The 20,655-nt window shown below is 41.3% G+C and overlaps 3 protein-coding genes across 5 annotated transcripts; 1 reads left to right on the top strand and 2 right to left on the bottom strand.

Moving 5' to 3' along the window:
- Window positions 1-1,736: 1,736 nt before the first annotated feature.
- Window positions 1,737-4,676, bottom strand: LOC137793909 (ras-related protein Rab-9A-like). 2 transcript variants are annotated; one of them, XM_068590342.1, is made up of 3 exons: window positions 4,374-4,676; window positions 3,396-3,430; window positions 1,737-2,740 (listed from the first exon to the last, which is right to left on the bottom strand). In XM_068590342.1, the coding sequence occupies exon 3, from the start codon at window positions 2,688-2,690 to the stop codon at window positions 2,085-2,087; it is 606 nt and encodes a 201-aa protein (XP_068446443.1). In that variant the 5' UTR covers window positions 2,691-2,740; window positions 3,396-3,430; window positions 4,374-4,676; the 3' UTR covers window positions 1,737-2,084. The 2 variants fall into 2 exon arrangements, with proteins under 2 accessions (XP_068446443.1, XP_068446442.1); XM_068590341.1 differs by having other exon boundaries at window positions 4,592-4,676.
- Window positions 4,677-6,937: 2,261 nt separating this feature from the next.
- Window positions 6,938-16,304, top strand: LOC137794208 (ATP synthase-coupling factor 6, mitochondrial-like). Its single transcript, XM_068590896.1, has 4 exons — window positions 6,938-7,092; window positions 14,733-14,897; window positions 15,585-15,720; window positions 16,190-16,304. The coding sequence occupies exons 2-4, from the start codon at window positions 14,776-14,778 to the stop codon at window positions 16,217-16,219; spliced, it is 288 nt and encodes a 95-aa protein (XP_068446997.1). The 5' UTR covers window positions 6,938-7,092; window positions 14,733-14,775; the 3' UTR covers window positions 16,220-16,304.
- Window positions 16,305-18,032: 1,728 nt separating this feature from the next.
- Window positions 18,033-19,829, bottom strand: LOC137794132 (transcription elongation factor A N-terminal and central domain-containing protein). Of its 2 annotated transcripts, XR_011078278.1 has the most exons (3): window positions 19,757-19,829; window positions 18,174-19,624; window positions 18,033-18,087 (listed from the first exon to the last, which is right to left on the bottom strand). XR_011078278.1 is itself a non-coding variant. In XM_068590762.1 (2 exons), exons 1-2 carry the CDS (start codon window positions 19,761-19,763, stop codon window positions 18,663-18,665), a joined length of 969 nt encoding a protein of 322 aa, XP_068446863.1. In that variant the 5' UTR covers window positions 19,764-19,829; the 3' UTR covers window positions 18,055-18,662. The 2 variants fall into 2 exon arrangements, 1 of the variants encoding a protein (XP_068446863.1); XM_068590762.1 differs by having other exon boundaries at window positions 18,055-19,624.
- Between the last annotated feature and the right edge of the window lie 826 nt (window positions 19,830-20,655).

The raw sequence follows: 20,655 nt of genomic DNA, 5'->3' as shown, positions 1-20,655 counted from the left end.
TTTAAAAAAAAATATGGATTTTTAATGTTTTATCAGTTTTAGGCAGCTGAGTTCTTCTCGTGATTCAGTAATTATGATTTTATGAAACTTGTTTGTGCTTATTTTCTTTTGATGGCTGGCCAAATGACTGACTCATCAACATGTGAGTTGAGAGAAAAAGTCACTTTTTCGTTTAAATTTTTTGACGTCATGCCTCACACATGAGCCACAGAGACTGTTTTGGATGTTTACACTCTGAATAAAACAAGTCAGGAATTTTCATACGTTAATTTTATAATCAGATTTTGTTTAATAATCATGAACTATATTCTATATTGATCATCACCAGTTAGTTTACCCTAAAAGGAAAAATACAAAAAAAAAAAAAACATTTAAAAAACACTGAAGAAGACAAATATTTGAACTTTGATGAGATGAAGCATGTCAGTATCGTCCATGTGTGCAGCTGTCTATTCTGTATAAAAAAGGACTATATTGCCATGTGTGTTATGTTTGATAAATATACGTGCTTTGCCACCAGGTTGATGTAAAGGCAAACTTCAATTTCCTATAAGACGATGCGTGTCAGGGTGTTGTTGTTTCCTCGTTATTTGCATGAAGGAGACATGACTGTGTCTTTGCAGTTTTTCAGGTGATGTGTAGTCAATCGTACTGACAACTATGGTAGGCGGTGTTTTCCCTCCTCCACGCCCTCCCTCCCCCTTTCCACCCGCCCTTTTCTAAAGAAAACTCCATTGTACTTTGATGGCATTGTAGTCCCTGTAGGTGTTTCATTATGGTTTTATTTTTTAAGTTGGAAATAGTTCTATGACTCCTATATAGTGATGATTTTTGTAACCTTCTCTAGTAAAACCGATATTTTTTATTATCGTGACACTGTTGTTTCCTGTCTCGTTCTTGTGTACTTCCTGTTTATGGTAACACACACATGTAGTTATGGCGTTCATGTAGAGCTGGAGCTACTCATTATTTACTTCAATTATCTATCAAATATCATGGAAAAAGAATTACCAAAAAAATCTAAAGATCCCATAAGATATTTAATAAACTATCATATCAGAAAGGGAAGGACAATAATACATACATGGTCTACTAATCGATCCTCAAAAATATTAAATTATTTGTTTATTCTACTCATTATAACAAGAAGCGGTTGACAAATTCATTGTGACACTACTAAAGGGCGCCACCTTCTGGACAACAAGTGCACTGTATTTCAAAATATATTTTTTGAAGTGAATAACACAAAAGGCAGATTTTTCTCCAGTTTCATTTATGGATGCCGTTTTATTTCGAGGGAGTCATTTGCCTCGAAAGGAGGCAAAATCATCCCAACAAAACAAAAAAAGATTTAAAAAACTATAAATCTAGTTGATCACTGTGTAATCTATCTACACCTAAAGTAGTCAATCTCATTAATCTGCTTTCTCGTCTGTAATTTGATTAACCACATACATTTTAGGTACCATCATAATGCTGCGTTGCAGTACAAACATTGATAACTTAGATTTTGTAGTTTTCTCATAGTTTGGTTCAGACTTGAAAATCATTTTGAGGATTACAATCAGTATCAAATCACAATATTTCAGCTGTAAACGTGGTTGTTTCTGCTTCTGGAGGCAGAAAATAATCTTCCTACTTCTCCTTTTGTGGGCTAAAACTTCTAACAAGCTTCATCAGTGACGTCAAAACTCACACAGACGTATAAAACAATCGCTCGCTACAGGCCTTCAACCTTCAGGTTTCCAGTTATGTCCACTTTTAATAGAACTGAAGCCATCACTGACCTCAAATAAATCTACAAAAAGTGTCAGGAATATCATTCTATTAAACTGCTAGGTATAAATTAGCAATCATATTCTTAAAAAAGGAGTTGGGAAATGATAGCGGAGAGCGTTGTGTCCCTTGCGTGGTGAAAATGCTGAATATCGAGCGCTTTTGGTCAAACGAAATACTCCGATCCTGAACCACGTGTTCATCCGAGGGCTTCGCCAGTTCCTCCTTCTGCAGAGTCGCAGACCACAATTGCAGAAGCGTCACATGAGCTCCCGCCGAGGGGGGAAGAGTCACATGGCGCTCTGTGCTCAGCAGCAGGTGGAGTCGGGGTGACTCTTCCTCTGCAGGTCCACCGTGTTGGTGTGAATGAGGTGATCCGCTCTGTCGTCCAACGCCAGGATGCGACGCACCGCCTCCTCGAAGGCCGACGCCACGTTCGTGGCGTCCTTGGCGCTCGTCTCAAAGTACGGGTGGCCGCCGTTCTCGCGGCACCACTGGCGAGCATCCTCCCCCGAAACCTGCCGCTCCGGCACGTCCAGCTTGTTGCCGAGCACCACGAAGGGGAAGTTGTCCGGGTCCTTCACGTCGGCGTAATACGTGAACTCCTTCTTCCAGTTGGCCAGGTTGCCGAAGCTCTGTCCGTCGTCCACGCTGAAGGTGAGCAGGCAGCAGTCGGAGCCGCGGTAGAAAGGCGTGCGGAGGCTGCGGAAGCGCTCCTGGCCCGCCGTGTCCCAGATCTGCAGAGTGACGTGGTGGCCGTCCACCTCCAGCTCCCGGTTGAGGAACTCCACGCCGATGGTGTGGAAGAGGTGCGAGTCGAACTTGTTGGTGACGTAGCGGTTCATGAGCGACGACTTGCCGACGCCGCCGTCCCCCAGGAGGATCACCTTCAGGAGGGTGGACTTTGACGTCATGGCGCCAGTCCGTCGGTTCAGGAGGACAAAAGGAGAGAAAGTAGTTCCACCTGAGGAGCACAAAAGCATCCTCAGCAGCTGTGTCCTGAAAGTGCATACTAATGAGCCACAGTGGAGCATATAGTGACGCATGGGAGGTAGTTTCTTACTATTTTCTGACCTTTTATAGACCTAATTGATGAATGGGTAAAGGTATTGCAGCCCGACCACAGTCTAAAATAGGCTAACTTTTGTTATTTCTACATTTTGTCACTTGAAATTGAAATAAAAAGATGAACCTGAATAGTCAGAGTTCCAAACTAAAGTGGCGAGAGAGCAGTTACAATATGTATTTTCAGTGTGTTGGTACAACTTCAGGAAAGAGTTTATTGATTTTCACCTTTGGCCACACAGATAAAGTTGTGCTTGAGATAATAACACGGTGCTCACCTGACAGCACACAACCTCTTTAGGCTGTTTACACATTGTCTCACACTCGGACTGGAAGGTGAACTGATTGAATCTTGGATTAAAGCTAATCCTATTAAAAACCGCCACGACCGACTCATAGCGTCACACGATTAACGAACATCCTGCCGCGCGTGTGTGTGTGTGTATAATATGTTATGCATGGTATGACACACACTGTACATCACATGGATGCTGATCACAGGACCAGTGAGTCATCCACAAGCGATTCAAGTCAAAAACAGAATAGTTACTTACTGTCATAAGAGGACACATATTATTTTGTCACCAATCTGGAAGAGAGAGAGAGAGAGAGTTTAATTTTAAAGATCCCTGAGCGGCCTAAGAGGTTCCCCCACGCACAGGCTCAGCTGCAAAGAGAAGCGACTTACGGGGGTTTAAGCACAGATTTAAATCATCTACCACACGTGTGCACGCTTAACAGACCAGTTGACGCTAAGTGGCCATCATTCCACCCACATACCAGAACAAATCTGTCAGATGAAAGTGGGAAATCCCAACAAGAGCCAACGGGAGCGAGGGAGGAGCTTTGTTGCGTGAACGAGATCCCCTCCTCCATCACGGTTAAAGTCAAAGTGTATGGAAAACTAATAACTTTAACGAATACTCTTTCTATTGCTTATCAAACACTGTAGATGGAGATAAGAACAATATAATCTACTACTACTTCTACTATCCCAACATCCAGCAGGAGTGTACGCACAGTCTGCAGCCAGTAGGACACATTGGCCTCATACACCGCTTGTTAGGAGAAGTTAGGACTTCTTGTTGCAGAGTTCAAGTTCTGAATGAACGCCATCGGCTGCACCATCACATGGACTGGAAGCTTTTTCAGCCCAAGGACTAACATAGGGTAAAAGATGTCTTTGTCCTGAGACCTACACACACACTGCACTGATGCTCCTGAAGTTCATTCATAAGCAATCGTAACATTTTATAAACCAGTGAAATGAATGGATGCACATACACAGAGTCCAAAGTTAACTTTGTAGATGTCCAGTGAATAAGTGCGGATCATTTTTGCACATCTAATAATGATTAACTCATTATAACGTTAAATAACAAGAAGTTATTTCTATTGTTAGTTAACCTACATAGCTTCATCTCCACTATGGTGTATTATACTACTTTTATTACAATGTTAAGTTGTATTAAAGAACATGACAGAATACAATGCACTCGCATGAACAAGGTTGGATATTAAAACATGCTTACTTGTGTTCAGTTGGCAATACTTCGAGAAAATGATGAAGGGAAGCAAAGAAAAGAAGGTTTTGTCCGATAATGGACGCTTCGCCCTATAAACCGCACTGTCCGATAATGGAAGCGCTAGCTGCTGCGCGCTCGTGACTCTCGTGACCGATTAAAAACACGAGAAAGTCACGATTATAGACGCTGGAACGGGAGTGTTTTCTCCATCTGAGTGGCTGTACCTGTCGGTGTGGCGGCCACGGCCCCGTCGTCTGCGCTTATATCCCCCAGCTCCACCCCGGCAGGGTGCTGCAGTCAGCCGGTGTCATGGCGCTCCGGTGCCCCGCTGCTCTCTGGCCCCGGAGCCGCTGATGAGGCTCACATGACCCGGGAGCGTCACGCCTCCTCATCATGCGCTCTGCTGGATGTCGTTGCATTGTACTGGTCTGCTCTTATTATGGGCATGTGTGAGAACAGATTTATGCAACATGTTCATTTAGATTCAAAGACCATTGTAACCTGCATTCGGGTGAAAGCAGTGGTTCCTCACTAAAGTTCATGAGGGGTCAACTTTTCTATTTTTGCTTCCCTGACAAACACAGCAGGATACGTTCACCACTTCAGATGCTGGAATAGACACATATTTGTTTCGAGGGTCCACAAGAGGACAGACATTTTGAGAAGCCCCTGGTTAAAGGACTGGACAGCCTCTTGCAAACTAAATAAAACATACTGCCTATAGCAATATCCCCTGTGCATTGCCAATGCTATGAGCAAATATTATCAAAATGAATGCATTTCTGCAGGTTTCAAGCCCCTTAATGTTGGTTTAAGGAGCCCAAAACGTTTCACCCCTGTCTGCAGCATGTTTTGTGTGTTTGTATATCTGTTTGTGTGCAAGCGGGAGAACACATAAATAATTTCACAGGGAACCAGACTTGAAGGTGGCATCTGTCACCCGACACGGCACTCTAAAGACAGGCAGTATCTGGAAGGAGACACAGAGAAGAGCCACAGTGCTGAGAAACCAAACAGCAACACTCCTACTGTATCTGCCTGATAAGATGTTGCAGCTTCATATCTGACAGCCATGAAAAAGGGTTTTGTTTATCTGTGGACACCCCTGAATTATCATTTTAAAACCGACCGAGTCTGCTGCAAATACCAGAAAATGTGTGTTGAGCCAGAAAGTGCAAGTCTCAGCTCAGAAATGAAAAGCTCAGAAAATTATATTATTTTTGAGAAGAAGAGATAGTTAAACAGTTTTCTGAAACTCTTCAGCCGGTATAGTAAAGGCCCGGCGATGTGACGTCAACCAGCCGTTGTGCCACGTCGACTGAGTAAAGAACCATGGGATATGCAGACGCTGCTCAGGGTGCAGATTACTGACTCACATGCTCACTGTTTTCTGAGGTCACATGTCTCCACATGAATGGGATGCTGGCGCATGCTTTCTTCTTCTCCTTTTCCAGGGAGTTTAAACATTAAGCGCAATCGGGCCTTACAATGAGAGCAAAAGAATACACTTTCTTCTTTTAGATCGAAAACATTGCACATTAGTAAGGTCAAAGGTCAAACCCGGAGTGGCTTTCTATCATTTCTATGATCAGAAAATGTTCACTTAAGAAACAGGATCCTGGAAAATCAGTTAGCTGCTGTAAGTATAGATTCACTGGACGAGACAGGAAATGAGTCAGCGGTGAGAAGAGGACGAGAGCTTCTTTAAAAGTGGTTTCAGACAGGCAGTGACTCATCTCCTTTAACTTGAAGTGGGCTTCTCGTTACGGATTTACTGGTGAATGCAGATGCAAAATAAAGGACACATCCTAAAAAAGAGTATTGTTTAAACCACAAGTATGCACTCCATCACGCGAATGCTCTGTCCTTTGTTTCCTTGCTGCATTCCTCCAACATTCCTCCTGTTTCAGTGTTACAGAGAACACTTTAATACTTATTTTAATACTTACATTAAAGAGGCTGCACACCAAAAAAATATTTTGTCTCATTTTGTTGTTTCCCCATTTGGTAAAAAAAAAAAAAAAAAAAAAAAAAAAAAAAAAAAAAAAAAACAAAAACAAAAACATATATCAGCACTTTTGGATCCAAAACTTTTTACAGAGACAAGAAACCACAAACCCTGGAGAACAATGTTTTTAACTCCAACTTGTTTTGAAAAGTTGTAGAAGTTTCTCAATCCAGACGGGAAACTGACACTTTTCAACTGAGGTGAAAAAGACATTCTCAATGACACAACCAGTGGTGTAGTGGTCCCTAGAGATGTGGGTACACTCTTATTTTGCCATTTTTTTAAAACTCGCTACGAAACACAGCTAATAAGAAAACAGAAGTCATAAGTGTCTAAAGATGAACGTTAATTAAAGAAACATGCACATGTCAGACCAATTGAAATATAGACGTCTCTAAATGTTTGTAAACTATAAACTTCACATCATTTATCTTCATTGATGAACTCCACAAAGAAGATTACATCGTTTTTATACCGTAAACTGCTTTGTCACAAAAAGTCTCATTGGTCAAGTTCTCGCGTCACGCTGTGCGCGCTCCCGCGAGAACACACGCGCGACCCTGCAACACGCCCGGTCAGTCGCACCTGAGCAGACAAACGGTTCCCGGGCAAATCAGGAGTTTTACCGGAAAATAAAATCAGAAATGGTTGTTGGACTTCTACCGACAGCCTAAAATGAAGCGCCGGCTGTAATGTTTGCACTTCAGACCGTTTCAGGTGAGTTTAATTCAACATTTTTGTCATATTTGTGGGGAAACTCCAGACGGCTAACTTAGCTAACTTAGCTCGTGTTAATTAGCGTGTTTCCAATTAGCTGCTGGTAGCTTCCTGTGTCCTCATGTTTACTCTTCATTCAGTTCATAGGGTTGCAGAAAAACATTTACTTTAATTTCTTTGACTTTTGAGTTTTTATTTTAATTACATTTTTGCTTAATGCCAGGTATTTATGGAAACATGCAGTAATTTTACTGCGGTCAAGTGAGCCCACATCCGCCGAGTGAGCCTCAATTGCAATTCTGAATGCACCTCTGTTCAAGGTATTACGGTACGGGGCCGGTACGCCGAGCTCAAAAGCTCAAATGAAATGATGATATTCATATTCAAACGGCATATCCTTAAACTTGTGAATTAAAAGTACAACTCAGTCTTGTTCAGACAGATCCTATGCTATGTCCATGTGTATGCCCTTCAGATTTTATTGCACAGTTTTAGGAAAGTGACTTCAAAGTCAGCTTCAATGACATAATGATATTCATGATTAATGCTAATCTCACAATTTCCAATATTCATACTGCTATAAAAACAGATCATTAAACTTGTAAAGTTAAATTACAACGCAGTCTTGTTCATACTGACCCCTGCTATGTCCAAGTTTATGGCCTTGAGATTTTACTGTACAGTTTCGTAGAAAAGTGACTTCAAAGTCAGCTTACATGTAATGACGATATTCATAACTTCACAATTTTCAAAATTCAAAGGGCTATAAAAACAGATCATTAAACTTGTAAAGTAAACGTACAATGCAGCTTTGTTCAGACGGACCTTTGCCATGCACATTTGTATGGCCATGTGATTTTACTGTACATTTTTTGAGAAAATTTAATTCAAATTCAGCTTCAATGACATAATGATATTCATCATGTCAATATTCAAACTGCTATGAAAACAGATCTTCACATTTGTAAAGTAAAATTACAATGCAGTCTTGTTCAGGGTTAACTTGCTTTACTACATGTTTAAGGATCTGCTTTTATAGCTGTATGAATATTGTGAAATTATGAATATAATTATTAGAATGTAGCTGATTTTGAAGTCAATTTTCTCCAAAACTGTACATTAAAATCTCAGAGGTCCCTCTGAACAAGACTGCATTGTAATTTTACTTTACAAATGTAAGGATTTGTTTTTATAGCAGTTTGAATATTGGGATATTGGGAAACTACGTTTGAGTGCTTTTTGTGCTATCTCAGCCACCGTAGACCACCATACCGTAACACCATGAATAGAGGGTCATGTATTTTCATGCATACAGCTCACTCCGTGGATGAGGGCTCAATTGACTGCAGTGTTATTAAGTGTGGCTTCAGCCGCATGGGGTCAGAGACCCCATGCTGGAAGCACACTTCATGTTCTCCTGCGGGCTTATTAAGTGTGGCTTCAGCCGCATGGGGTCAGAGACCCCATGCTGGAAGCACACTTCATGTTCTCCTGCGGGCTTATTAGTTGGAATGCTGCAAGCATTCCAACTATTGTTCTTCAAATCTTTATTAAACTTATTATTATTATTCTATTTCTTCCATCCGTATTTTGGACCTCTTCAACTCTTTCATATTTTCAGCTACAGAAAAAAGTTCAATTATAAAAATATTCAGTTACCTAAGGACACGATGGCTAAGACCTTTCATATTTCTGACTTTTCAAATCTTTGAATTATTAAGCTTTTTATGATTTTTTTTATAATGGGACCCAATGGGGAAATCTTCAAATCATCTTCAACTTCAAACGTTTACAGTTTCTTCATACATTGAGCTTGAGACAATATTTAAAATTCCAAATGTTGACAAAACCTTTAGCTATTAATCTACGCTTTTACATTTTTCATATTTTCTCAAATTTTAAAATTATTCAGCTTTTTATCAAAAAAAAAATGAATGGTTTCCAATGAAGAACATCTTCAAATCCGCTTTCAAATCTTCAACTTCAAAAGGGAAAGGCTCTGTCATGCCTCCAGCTAGAGACACCATTCCACCTTTAAAATGTTGACAAAACGTTTTTGCTGTTATTGTATTACTCATCTTTTCGATATATCCTATATTGTTTTAACTGTCGGCGTTTTCGTTTTATAGTTTTTCCGCACCTTTTCTGCCTTTCTCATTATTGTGTGTTGGGCAGCTCAGAGCAGTGACGTAATACTCCAGAGCGAGGGCACTTGGCGATACACATATTTTAAACTTGCTCTCTACTCCAAACCGTATACTCTTTGGACATAATTTATAGCTCAAAACGTTGGAAATCTTGTCTTCTGCCGTAAACTGCGGTCGATAGGAATCCAACAGATAAGACGTGTTGAGGTCCGACTGAATGGGAGAGCAGGTCCGTCCCCAGCAGCAGCCCTTTGGTCTGTGCATCTACAGGCAGCAGGCACGTAAGCGGCCGCACACGCGAACGGGTCGCGCACATGAACGGCCGTGCTCGCGCGTGAACGTGTTATTATGGTCGCGTGCACGTTCGTGTGTGTGTGTGCGCGCGCGTCTGTGCAGGTCACTTTGGTTATAAACGTCAGGATTAACAGCGTCACTGACGTTCACGTTGAGGTTTGACGGATGGTTTTGTAGACACTCAGTAATATCAGGTCTCTCACCAACTGCACCTGTAGATCAGTGGTTAGCAACTCCGCCTTAGGAGCAAAGGGTCAGTGGTTCAAACCCCACCTATGACAGATTTTAATTTTTCAAAAAAACTTTTTTTTTTCTTCTGTTGGACTGGACACTGTGGCGGGCCGGGTCGTATGTTTGACACCCCTGATTTAGATGATGCAGTTTTCCTTTCAACTTTTCCAATTATAAATTTAAACGACAAGAATTTTCAACAGTTCAATTAAATGACTTTGAACTGTAAAATGTTTCAGTAGGTATTTTGCCTTTTCTATATTTTCAATAATGATTTGCTATTTATTTATATATTCATCTATTCCGCTATTTTCAGCTATATTAATATATTCAGCTATTTTTACATATATTCAGCTATTCTTTCATTTTCAAATATATTTAGCTATATTTAGCTAATTTAAGCTATATTCCACTATGTTCCGCTATATTCAGCTATTTCTTTCAAATATTTCAGCTATAAGCTTCAGCTTTTTGCATTCCAACGCATTTTCAGCAGGAAATGCTCTTTCTAGTTATTATTCTATTTCTTCCATCCGTATTTTGGACCTCTTCAACTCTTTCATATTTTCAGCTACAGAAAAAAGTTCAATTATAAAAATATTCAGTTACCTAAGGACACGATGGCTAAGACCTTTCATATTTCTGACTTTTCAAATCTTTGAATTATTAAGCTTTTTATGATTTTTTTTATAATGGGACCCAATGGGGAAATCTTCAAATCATCTTCAACTTCAAACGTTTACAGTTTCTTCATACATTGAGCTTGAGACAATATTTAAAATTCCAAATGTTGACAAAACCTTTAGCTATTAATCTACGCTTTTACATTTTTCATATTTTCTCAAATTTTAAAATTATTCAGCTTTTTATAAAAAAAAAATGAATGGTTTCCAATGAAGAACATCTTCAAATCCGCTTTCAACTCTTCAACTTCAAAAGGGAAAGGCTCTGTCATGCCTCCAGCTAGAGACACCATTCCACCTTTAAAATGTTGACAAAACGTTTTTGCTGTTATTGTATTACTCATCTTTTCGATATATCCTATATTGTTTTAACTGTCGGCGTTTTCGTTTTATAGTTTTTCCGCACCTTTTCTGCCTTTCTCATTATTGTGTGTTGGGCAGCTCAGAGCAGTGACGTAATACTCCAGAGCGAGGGCACTTGGCGATACACATATTTTAAACTTGCTCTCTACTCCAAACCGTATACTCTTTGGACATAATTTATAGCTCAAAACGTTGGAAATCTTGTCTTCTGCCGTAAACTGCGGTCGATAGGAATCCAACAGATAAGACGTGTTGAGGTCCGACTGAATGGGAGAGCCGGTCCGTCCCCAGCAGCAGCCCTTTGGTCTGTGCATCTACAGGCAGCAGGCACGTAAGCGGCCGCACACGCGAACGGGTGGCGCACATGAACGGCCGTGCTCGCGCGTGAACGTGTTATTATGGTCGCGTGCACGTTCGTGTGTGTGTGTGCGCGCGCGTGTGTGCAGGTCACTTTGGTTATAAACGTCAGGATTAACAGCGTCACTGACGTTCACGTTGAGGTTTGACGGATGGTTTTGTAGACACTCAGTAATATCAGGTCTCACACCAACTGCACCTGTAGATCAGTGGTTAGCAACTCCGCCTTAGGAGCAAAGGGTCAGTGGTTCAAACCCCACCTATCACAGATTTTAATTTTTCAAAAAAACTTTTTTTTTTCTTCTGTTGGACTGGACACTGTGGCGGGCCGGGTCGTATGTTTGACACCCCTGATTTAGATGATGCAGTTTTCCTTTCAACTTTTCCAATTATAAATTTAAACGACAAGAATTTTCAACAGTTCAATTAAATGACTTTGAACTGTAAAATGTTTCAGTAGGTATTTTGCCTTTTCTATATTTTCAATAATGATTTGCTATTTATTTATATATTCATCTATTCCGCTATTTTCAGCTATATTAATATATTCAGATATTTTTACATATATTCAGCTATTCTTTCATTTTCAAATATATTTAGCTATATTTAGCTAATTTAAGCTATATTCCACTATGTTCCGCTATATTCAGCTATTTCTTTCAAATATTTCAGCTATAAGCTTCAGCTTTTTGCATTCCAACGCATTTTCAGCAGGAAATGCTCTTTCTAGTTATTATTATTATTATTCTTCTTATAGTCAAACCACTACTCCTCCCAGAGCGTTGCCAGCACATGCGCAAAAATTACATCGAAACGTGCGGTTTGCGCGGGAATCGTGAGGTATGACTTTTCTAAGAGATTCGCCCGTACGTTTTCCCGAAAAATGCAAAAAACATAAAAAAAATTTCACGAAACGTTCGTAGAGGGTGGCGCGCCAATTAACAGAGTGAGAAGAAGCGACAGAAACTGTTAAAAAAAAACAACGTATTTTGTCTTTACTCCCACAATGTTCACTCTTCATACACCATTGTTGGATAGAAACGTTGGAAATCTTGTCTTCTGTCATAAACTGCGGTCGATAGGAATCCAACGGACTCAGACGTCTTGAAATCGGACTGAATGTGAGAGCAAGTCCACCTCGCTCTGCCATCCGCCGCCATGTTAAATCTCCCTCCAAAGCCACGTCTCCCCTGAAGCTCGTACCTGATTTGTAAATCGCCCGTACAGACACATGTTTTATCGTACAGACTCGCCAGTCACAGTATCTGTTCATCAGGTCTTCCTAACGCTCAATATGCGATATCGAAGCAATAGTGGCTTTTAAAGTACCATTTTTTAAAATAGTTTGAAAGGAGTTCCACAGTATTTAGGTCTGTTAAGCTCAGCGTAAGGAAGTCCCTTTGAAGTCATCACCATGGCAACCATTGATCTAACGACCCACAGGTGTTCTCGTTAGGGCAGTTTAACAGACACACAGACACTTACACACGCACACACAACACAGATGACTTCTGTCTCTCTGTCTGTTTGTCTCACACACACACAGACACACATACACACACACAAACAAACAAACAAACACATACACAAACACACACAAACAGACACACAAACAGACACACACACACAGACACACACAAAGACGTTTACGTGTGTTTTATATTGTGTAGTTGTCAACACTGTGATCATTAATAAGGTCATATGATATTTCATATACGTTTGTGTGTGTTCAGGACGTTCAGTAGTTTATTTCCTTAAGTCCACAGTCCAGTCTGCCTCTAATCAGTCTGCTGGCGCTAACTTGGTCACCATGACGACGGCAGCACACAGGTGCTTCATATCAGCCAATCAGTTTAACACACAAACCAACTCAAGTGCTTTGGAGGAGAGACGGGCGTCAGAAACAAAAGCTATATATTGCGACGTCTTACGGCAGTAGTAGCCACACTTTCAAAATTTCTTGCGAAATTTTCTAGTTATTATTATTATTCTTCTTATAGTCAAACCACTACTCCTCCCAGAGCGTTGCCAGCACATGCGCAAAAATTACATCGAAACGTGCGGTTTGCGCGGGAATCGTGAGCTATGACTTTTCTAAGAGATTCGCCCGTACGTTTTCCCGAAAAATGCAAAAAACATAAAAAAAATTTCACAAAATGTTCGTAGAGGGTGGCGCGCCAATTAACAGAGTGAGAAGAAGCGACACAAACTGTTAAAAAAATAAAACGTATTTTGTCTTTACTCCCACAATGTTCACTCTTCATACACCATTGTTGGATAGAAACGTTGGAAATCTTGTCTTCTGTCATAAACTGCGGTCGATAGGAATCCAACAGACTCAGACGTCTTGAAATCGGACTGAATGTGAGAGAAAGTCCACCTCGCTCTGCCATCCGCCGCCATGTTAAATCTCCCTCCAAAGCCACGTCTCCCCTGAAGCTCGTACCTGATTTGTAAATCGCCCGTACAGACACATGTTTTATCGTACAGACTCGCCAGTCACAGTATCTGTTCATCAGGTCTTCCTAACGCTCAATATGCGATATCGAAGCGATAGTGGCTTTTAAAGTACCATTTTTTTTAAATAGTTTGAAAGGAGTTCCACAGTATTTAGGTCTATTAAGCTCAGCGTAAGGAAGTCCCTTTGAAGTCATCACCATGGCAACCTTTGATCTAGCGACCCACAGGTGTTCTCGTTAGGGCAGTTTAACAGACACACAGACACTTACACACGCACACACAACACAGATGACTTCTGTCTCTCTGTCTGTTTGTCTCACACACACAGACACACAGACACACATACACACACACAAACAAACAAACACATACACAAACACACACAAACAGACACACATACACACACACAGACACACACAAAGACGTTTACGTGTGTTTTATATTGTGTAGTTGTCAACACTGTGATCATTAATAAGGTCATATGATATTTCATATACGTTTGTGTGTGTTCAGGACGTTCAGTAGTTTATTTCCTTAAGTCCACAGTCCAGTCTGCCTCTAATCAGTCTGCTGGCGCTCACTTGGTCACCATGACGACGGCAGCACACAGGTGCTTCATATCAGCCAATCAGTTTAACACACAAACCAACTCAAGTGCTTTGGAGGAGAGACGGGCGTCAGAAACAAAAGCTATATATTGCGAGGTCTTACGGCAGTAGTAGCCACACTTTCAAAATTTCTTGCGAAATTTTCTAGTTTGCAATATAATAACAAGATTCGTTAATAACAAGATTCAAGATGTTTTTACTGTCATATGCACAGATAACAGACAGTTATTACATACAATGAAAAGCTTATTTTGCTCGGGCCTCCTAACACACAATTACAATAAACTTAAGGTTAAAAAATAAGGAACAATATATAAAATGTTACACAAAAATATCATAATAGTATTGCTGTGATAAATATGATAATATGCTATGATAATAGTATTGCGCATTGTATCTTTTTACACTATGCATTGCTACAACGTTGCAATTTCTGGGAAAGTTCCTGTGTATGTTGAGAGGCCCAACGTGACCCGATGGCCTTGTTGTTCCTTCAGATGGCGCTTCACCGTTTATCCCAGCTGTCCTCCGTGCCGTGCCATGAGCCTGACCCTGCGCCGCAACCTCGGGCTGTCCGCGGTCCTGTCCAAGCGGGCCCAGGAGCTTGACCCCATCCAGAAACTGTTGCTGGACACGATCCGGGACTTTAACACCAAGAGCATGTGAGTTGATGTCGTGCACCTCTTGTGTAGACTAACATGAAATACATAATTTGAAAATAGAGATAGGGATCAAATGGGACACCAAATATACCTGGGCAGCTCCACTCGGAAGAGAACATCATTAAATAAAATGTGTTGTATCCATATACTTAAACATGCTATATAATTTGAGCTTGTTTAAATCCAGTGTAATGAAATGCTGAGTGACTTTGAAACAGCTCAATTCTTTAAATATTTTTCAAAGTAATTGTTGTGGAAATTAATAGTTTCCTCGGGAGAAATCAACAGTACTTTGATCATATGAAAGTAAACACCTTGTCTCTCCGTCCCTCTCTTTTTACATAAATTGGAGACACAGATATCCAGTTACACATCTGGCAAATAGCACAGTTTCTAAGCTATAACATGTTTTCCTCAGAGTGACACGATTGATTTTTCCCCGACATTAATAACTAAATCATCAGCAGCAAACAAATAGTTCTTTTAGATATCTGTATCGACCCAGAATTTTACAATCGCTGCATCCCTAACAGATAGAAGCTCAGAGTGTCGTCTCCGGTGCAATATTATCTTTAAACAGCCTCAAAAAATGACAAGAGCTACTTTTGGGTTTCTTCAGCATACAAATGAATTTCAGTCCTTGCTGCTCAATCGTTTACATCTTCTTCTCCTCTTTTGATTCTTTAGGTCATGCAGGTCTTCTGGTGGCATTGTGGATGCAGGACCGTCCTACCAGAAGAACGTGTCTGAAGAGCTGCTGGACCTGCAGAGAGGCTCTATGGAGGAGGACACCTGGCCGAGTTTCCTGATGTCCAATTCACTGGTGAGTTTTCAAGTACAGATTATTTTTTCATGCTCACAATTTTACTGTTTCCTCTCATAAATATATGTTCCTTTGCCACTAGAGAGACTCACTGTAGTCTGGGTCTTTGTCTGTGTCTATATAGACTCAGACAAAAACCCAGATTACAGCGAGTCTCTAGAATAAATATTTATGAGAGGGAACAGTACATTTGTGTGTCCTGTTTTGTAAGTGTCACTATCTCTGCACTATAGCGTAGAGATAGTGACACTTACAAAGCAGGACGGGTTTCTTATTCTGTTTATAATAGTTTTCTGGAAGCTTTAATCCTTGATCTTTGCTGTATTAACACATCTAGATGTAGCCAGTTGCTTCATATTGCTGTCGTCGAGATGTAAAATGTAATTTCAAGTATTTGTATTGTTGTACAACTGCAATGTGTCATTTCAAAACTTGGTGAATAACTAACTCTTCTCTTTTTATTTTCCAGAGCTGGAGGAAGCGGCCAATCCACATGTAGATTTACATGTTGCTCTACATGTCACATGTAAATCTACATGTAGATCTTTGTGTGTCTTGTATGTAATAAAAAGATGGGACCAGGATGCAGTGTTTTTTGTTGCTTTTTTTCATGGGTCGAGCAATCAAAACCCATAACCCTCTCCGTATCTTTCTCTGGAAACCGGGGAGGAGGCTCATGCCTCTGACTCCCTTCGCGGATCATGATGGGGTTCACATCTGAGGCGCGAACCCGGGACCATGCGCTTGACCCAACAGGAGCTTTGTTACTGCGCCACCACTTCCCACAGACTTGAACATGTTCTCTGCGCATATTTGTCTTCTTCATTTGGGTGTTGGACCCAAAATGACTGACCTGCATAAGAATTGAACCCACAACCTCCAGTCTGCAACACAGTTGTCTATCTCATCACACTATCAGCTCTGGCCCTCAGCTCTGTGTTTGGGTCATATTTGGTCATAACCAAGAAGTTTGAGTACTTTTGGTACTTTAAATGGTACATTTTAGTGGTAGTCATGTATTTTTACTTTAGGTTGTACCTCTATATTTCTCCCGTTGTATTACGAGTTGTATCTCTGTAAAAGTTGTAACAACCTTTTCCACCACTAGTGGCTTGTGGAGTCTTAATCTGTAGAAATCATCATGTTGATTGGATTTTGTATCATTAACTGATTCTGCACATTAGTAGAAAAATATTTATCATGATAGATGAGTTTAAGTGTTCATGGAGAGTACGTCGTAAATGTACTTTTTTTTTCCATCATCTTTATTGTGATTGCAATAATAACTGCCAGCAGGTTTTTGAATATAAAAAGTTTTATTACATTCAAGATGTTTTTACCGTCACATGCACAGATAAAAGACAGTTATTCTTTACAATGAAGAGCTTATTTTGCTCGGTCCTCCTAACACAATTATAATAAACTAAAGGTAAAAAATAAATAAGCATAAAATATATAACAGTTATGCACAGAAATATAATATATGGTATTGCTATGATAAATATAAAATATAATATTATGACAAAGCTATGATAAATATGATATAATAGTATTGCTCATCATATCTTTATACACTATGCATTGCTACAACATTGCAATTTGTGCTAAAGTTCCCGTGTTGGTGTTTCTGGAGGACTCTTGAGGTTGTGATGGTCGACATGGCCGGCATTTACTGATGACGTCATGCAGCAGCAAACAGCGTCCAGGTGACCAGTCTCTTCTTTACTGATGACGTCATGCAGCAGCCCCGATGCCGTTGCGCAGTCCGCTGTGGTGGGATGTAAACTGCCAGTATAAACACTGCACTGAACTCCCTTTGCAAGCAGAAAGGTCTACACTTCAACACTAGTGGAGCAGTGTCTTTCAACCACGTGTTGTTCACGTGGACACTCGGGAGACAGAGTGCTGCGAGCTGGATGGTCGGAGATGGAGAGTCGGGAACGCTGTCTGAAAGCCAGGTTTCCGTGAAAATAAGAGCAGAGATGCTTTCGTCTCACGATGGGTTGTAGTCCTGGTTCTCAGCTCATCCATTACATTTACACCATTCAAATAAAACTCTGAACAACCCAACCACACACTGTCTAAAACAGACTGTTTGATAAACAGGTACAAAAACATTAAGACAGAAAGAAGCCAAGTTCTTCACAAAAAAAGCGTGATCATTGATAAATATAACAAATTAAAAAGGCACAAGGTATATACATGTGCGTGTGTGTCAAGTTGCTATGTATTTTTTTTGTCAATTCTTGCCCAACTTGACTGGCTGGTAAATTTGGACCAAAGGACACACGGGACAACTCTTTCCAACAAAGCTCCAACTTTATTGTTTCTTAATTGTTTGCTGGTTGGTCCATTTAGGTTGCAAACCTTCAAACACAAAAAAGCACAAAGTTATACAAACATGTAAATAAACTTTAAACAGTTTCCATCAACAAAATCAATAGTTACATTACCAGAGGCTTCTTTGTCTGTTCCACGAGTTGACTCCTCTTCTGTCTCAGCTGAAATGTTTGCTGTGAGACCTTCAATTCACAGCTGCTGCCACTTAAAGCAATCAGCAGCCTGCACTGGCCTACTAGAGGTGCATTGTGGGACTTGGAGTCTTTTCTTTTTCTCTCTCTTTTTCCTTTTGGCAAAGTATCGTAATTTGAACTCAACAGTGTGGTTTAATATATGTGTGTATAAAAAACAATGCGTTCTCTTTGTCTTTGAGCACACAGTAAATTATAATTAGTATTTGAATGATTGATCATTATGTTCAACCAACCCAAATGTATTCTGTCTACTGTCATTGAAAACCAGCAAATACTCTAATATGAACAAGTAAATGTGTGTTATTCTAGCTTGCAAAGCAATTAATTTATTATAAACATTGCTGCTGATCACTTCACTGTGAATATTAGACATTGTTTCCTCCTGAGTGATGGACCTGAGACTTGTCTTTAGAGGCAGACCCAGCCGCTGTGGTACCACTGCTGCCCACACGCGCTGCAGGTCACAAAGGTCATGGCGTCCTCGTCAGGGCCGCTCTGCCTCACCCACGCGGGCAAGAAAAGGGCCCCCCTGGACACCTGCGTCACCCTACAGTCTGACCCGCCACATCTTTTGCAGCGTATCTTCCGCGTCTGCGTCCCTTCTGGCCCCTGTGGAAGCTGCCTCTCGCTCACGCCCCGGGATGAGTACTCCTCCCTGAGCTGCCGGAGCTCTGCGCTGGCCATCTCCTCTGCAGACATCCGGGCGAAGGCCTCAGGGGACAGCGAGCCGCTCAGGAGGCCCCGGCGCAGATGCCGGTTTTTAGGATTCCTCAAGTTGGCCACCTTGCTCCTCACGCAGGCTTTGTATTTGATGGATTTGTGCAGCTCGTGGATGTGATGCTCGATGTCCGCGGCCAGCTCTGCGGCCTTGCCTCCATCGGGAGGATCGGGGCAAAGGGCAGCAAGAAGGAGCTGAACACATTTGGATCTTACTGATGAGAGACTACAGGATGCCACTGGCGATGACGCTTCTTGTTGCCCACACTTCACTTTGCTGTCACATGTCTGCGCTGAGTCAGCATGGGCGTCCGCCTGCTCGGAGACGCCTCCATCCTCGGCCTCATCTGGTAGAGATGCGCTCTGATAGCGCTGCTGGTCCTCTGTGCTTTCCACACCTCGGGTGTCTTTGCTGTACTGTCTCCTCCACTTAGACAACAGGCTCTTCGCCGTCTTCTTCGCGGCGTCATCAGAGCAGCTTTTCAGGAGCCCGTGGAGACATTTAACAACGTCTGTCGTTTCCAGCTGCTCCGCCGTGATGTGAGACTTATGGAGGTCACCGAGGAGGGTCAACACGTTCCCGTAGCTTCTGTCTGCGTTGGCTCTCTCTAGCTGCACAACACAGTGGACTATTTCTTTTGCATCCATGGTGGCTGCAAGAAAAGAGAGCAGACACCTAAACAGTTAAATGAGACTTAAACAATAAAGATGTCTAACCTAATACACAAGCCTTTACAATTTGCACCATTCAACATTTAGAAATATTGCTCTCTGTGTTTGTTTACCAGCCATCCCTCATGGTTTGCAGCTACTCCACACCAGCAGGAAGCACTGGAAACGTCGACAAGGGAGCCGCCATGTTGGATTTGTCTTGAAAACAGGAAGTTGCCTGAATTCACCTCTAGATGGTGCTGTAACCTCACAGAATGACACCCTCATGAAGGGTTTGGGCGAGTTTGCCATAAACCTCTAATGAAGGAACTAAATCTGCCTGAATCTGAGCATTTATGACACCTATGTTTTGTTAGATTTATGTTTTTGAGAGCAGGAGTGAAGCGAGCGTCGTCCTGAATCCTGTAATCCTCCCTAGTAGTACTTTGTGGTGTGTTAAATCTGTTATTGTGTGACAATAACAAAGCCGAGCAGTTGTACTGTGGTTTGTCTGAAAGGTACTGCAGGATTAGCTCTTCATGTGCGGATTTATCTGTGTGCATTTGGCTTTTCAGGTTATTGCCCATTCAGATCGCTGTGTCTTTTCACAACCCTCTTTCTATACGCTGACAATAACGACAAAGCTGGATTAACATCTGTGTCAAAGCGTAGGAGAAGCGAGGGGAAATATTCCTGTTAATCTGAGTGATTATGACTATTGTTTTTTCTGGAAGGTTGGGATGCTGTTCGAGGATTTGCAAGAGCTCCAGGGCTGCATATTATGCTGCGAGCAGAAACACGCAGTGCTCACATACCAAACTGTCTCCAGACAAGAATCCTGAAGAAGAGTGGTCGGTGTCGCATAACAAAACGAGCCCAGCCTGCTCAGCTGGTGTGTAATTCTATGTTATGAGGGAGGAAGATGAATGAGTGTGTAGGGTAATTCATGGTTGCGGAGCTTATAGATCTTAGGGAATGCTTCCGTGCGTCAAAACCACAACAGTGGAGAGACTAGTCAGCAGGTAGTTGTTAA

Source organism: Clinocottus analis, unplaced genomic scaffold, assembly GCF_023055335.1.
Source record: "Clinocottus analis isolate CAN_PGR_092001 unplaced genomic scaffold, fCliAna1.0.p SCAF_24, whole genome shotgun sequence".
NCBI lineage: Eukaryota > Metazoa > Chordata > Actinopteri > Perciformes > Cottidae > Clinocottus > Clinocottus analis.
This window is presented reverse-complemented; position numbering and strand designations above follow the sequence as displayed.

Coding starts and splice junctions, on each gene's coding strand:
- LOC137794208 (XM_068590896.1), top strand. CDS start 14,776: ATGAGCCTGACCCTGCGCCGCAACCTCGGGCTGTCCGCGGTCCTGTCC. Junction 14,898..15,584: donor GACTTTAACACCAAGAGCAT/GTGAGTTGATGT, acceptor TTGATTCTTTAG/GTCATGCAGGTCTTCTGGTG. Junction 15,721..16,189: donor TCCTGATGTCCAATTCACTG/GTGAGTTTTCAA, acceptor TTTATTTTCCAG/AGCTGGAGGAAGCGGCCAAT.
- LOC137793909 (XM_068590342.1), bottom strand. CDS start 2,690: ATGACGTCAAAGTCCACCCTCCTGAAGGTGATCCTCCTGGGGGACGGC.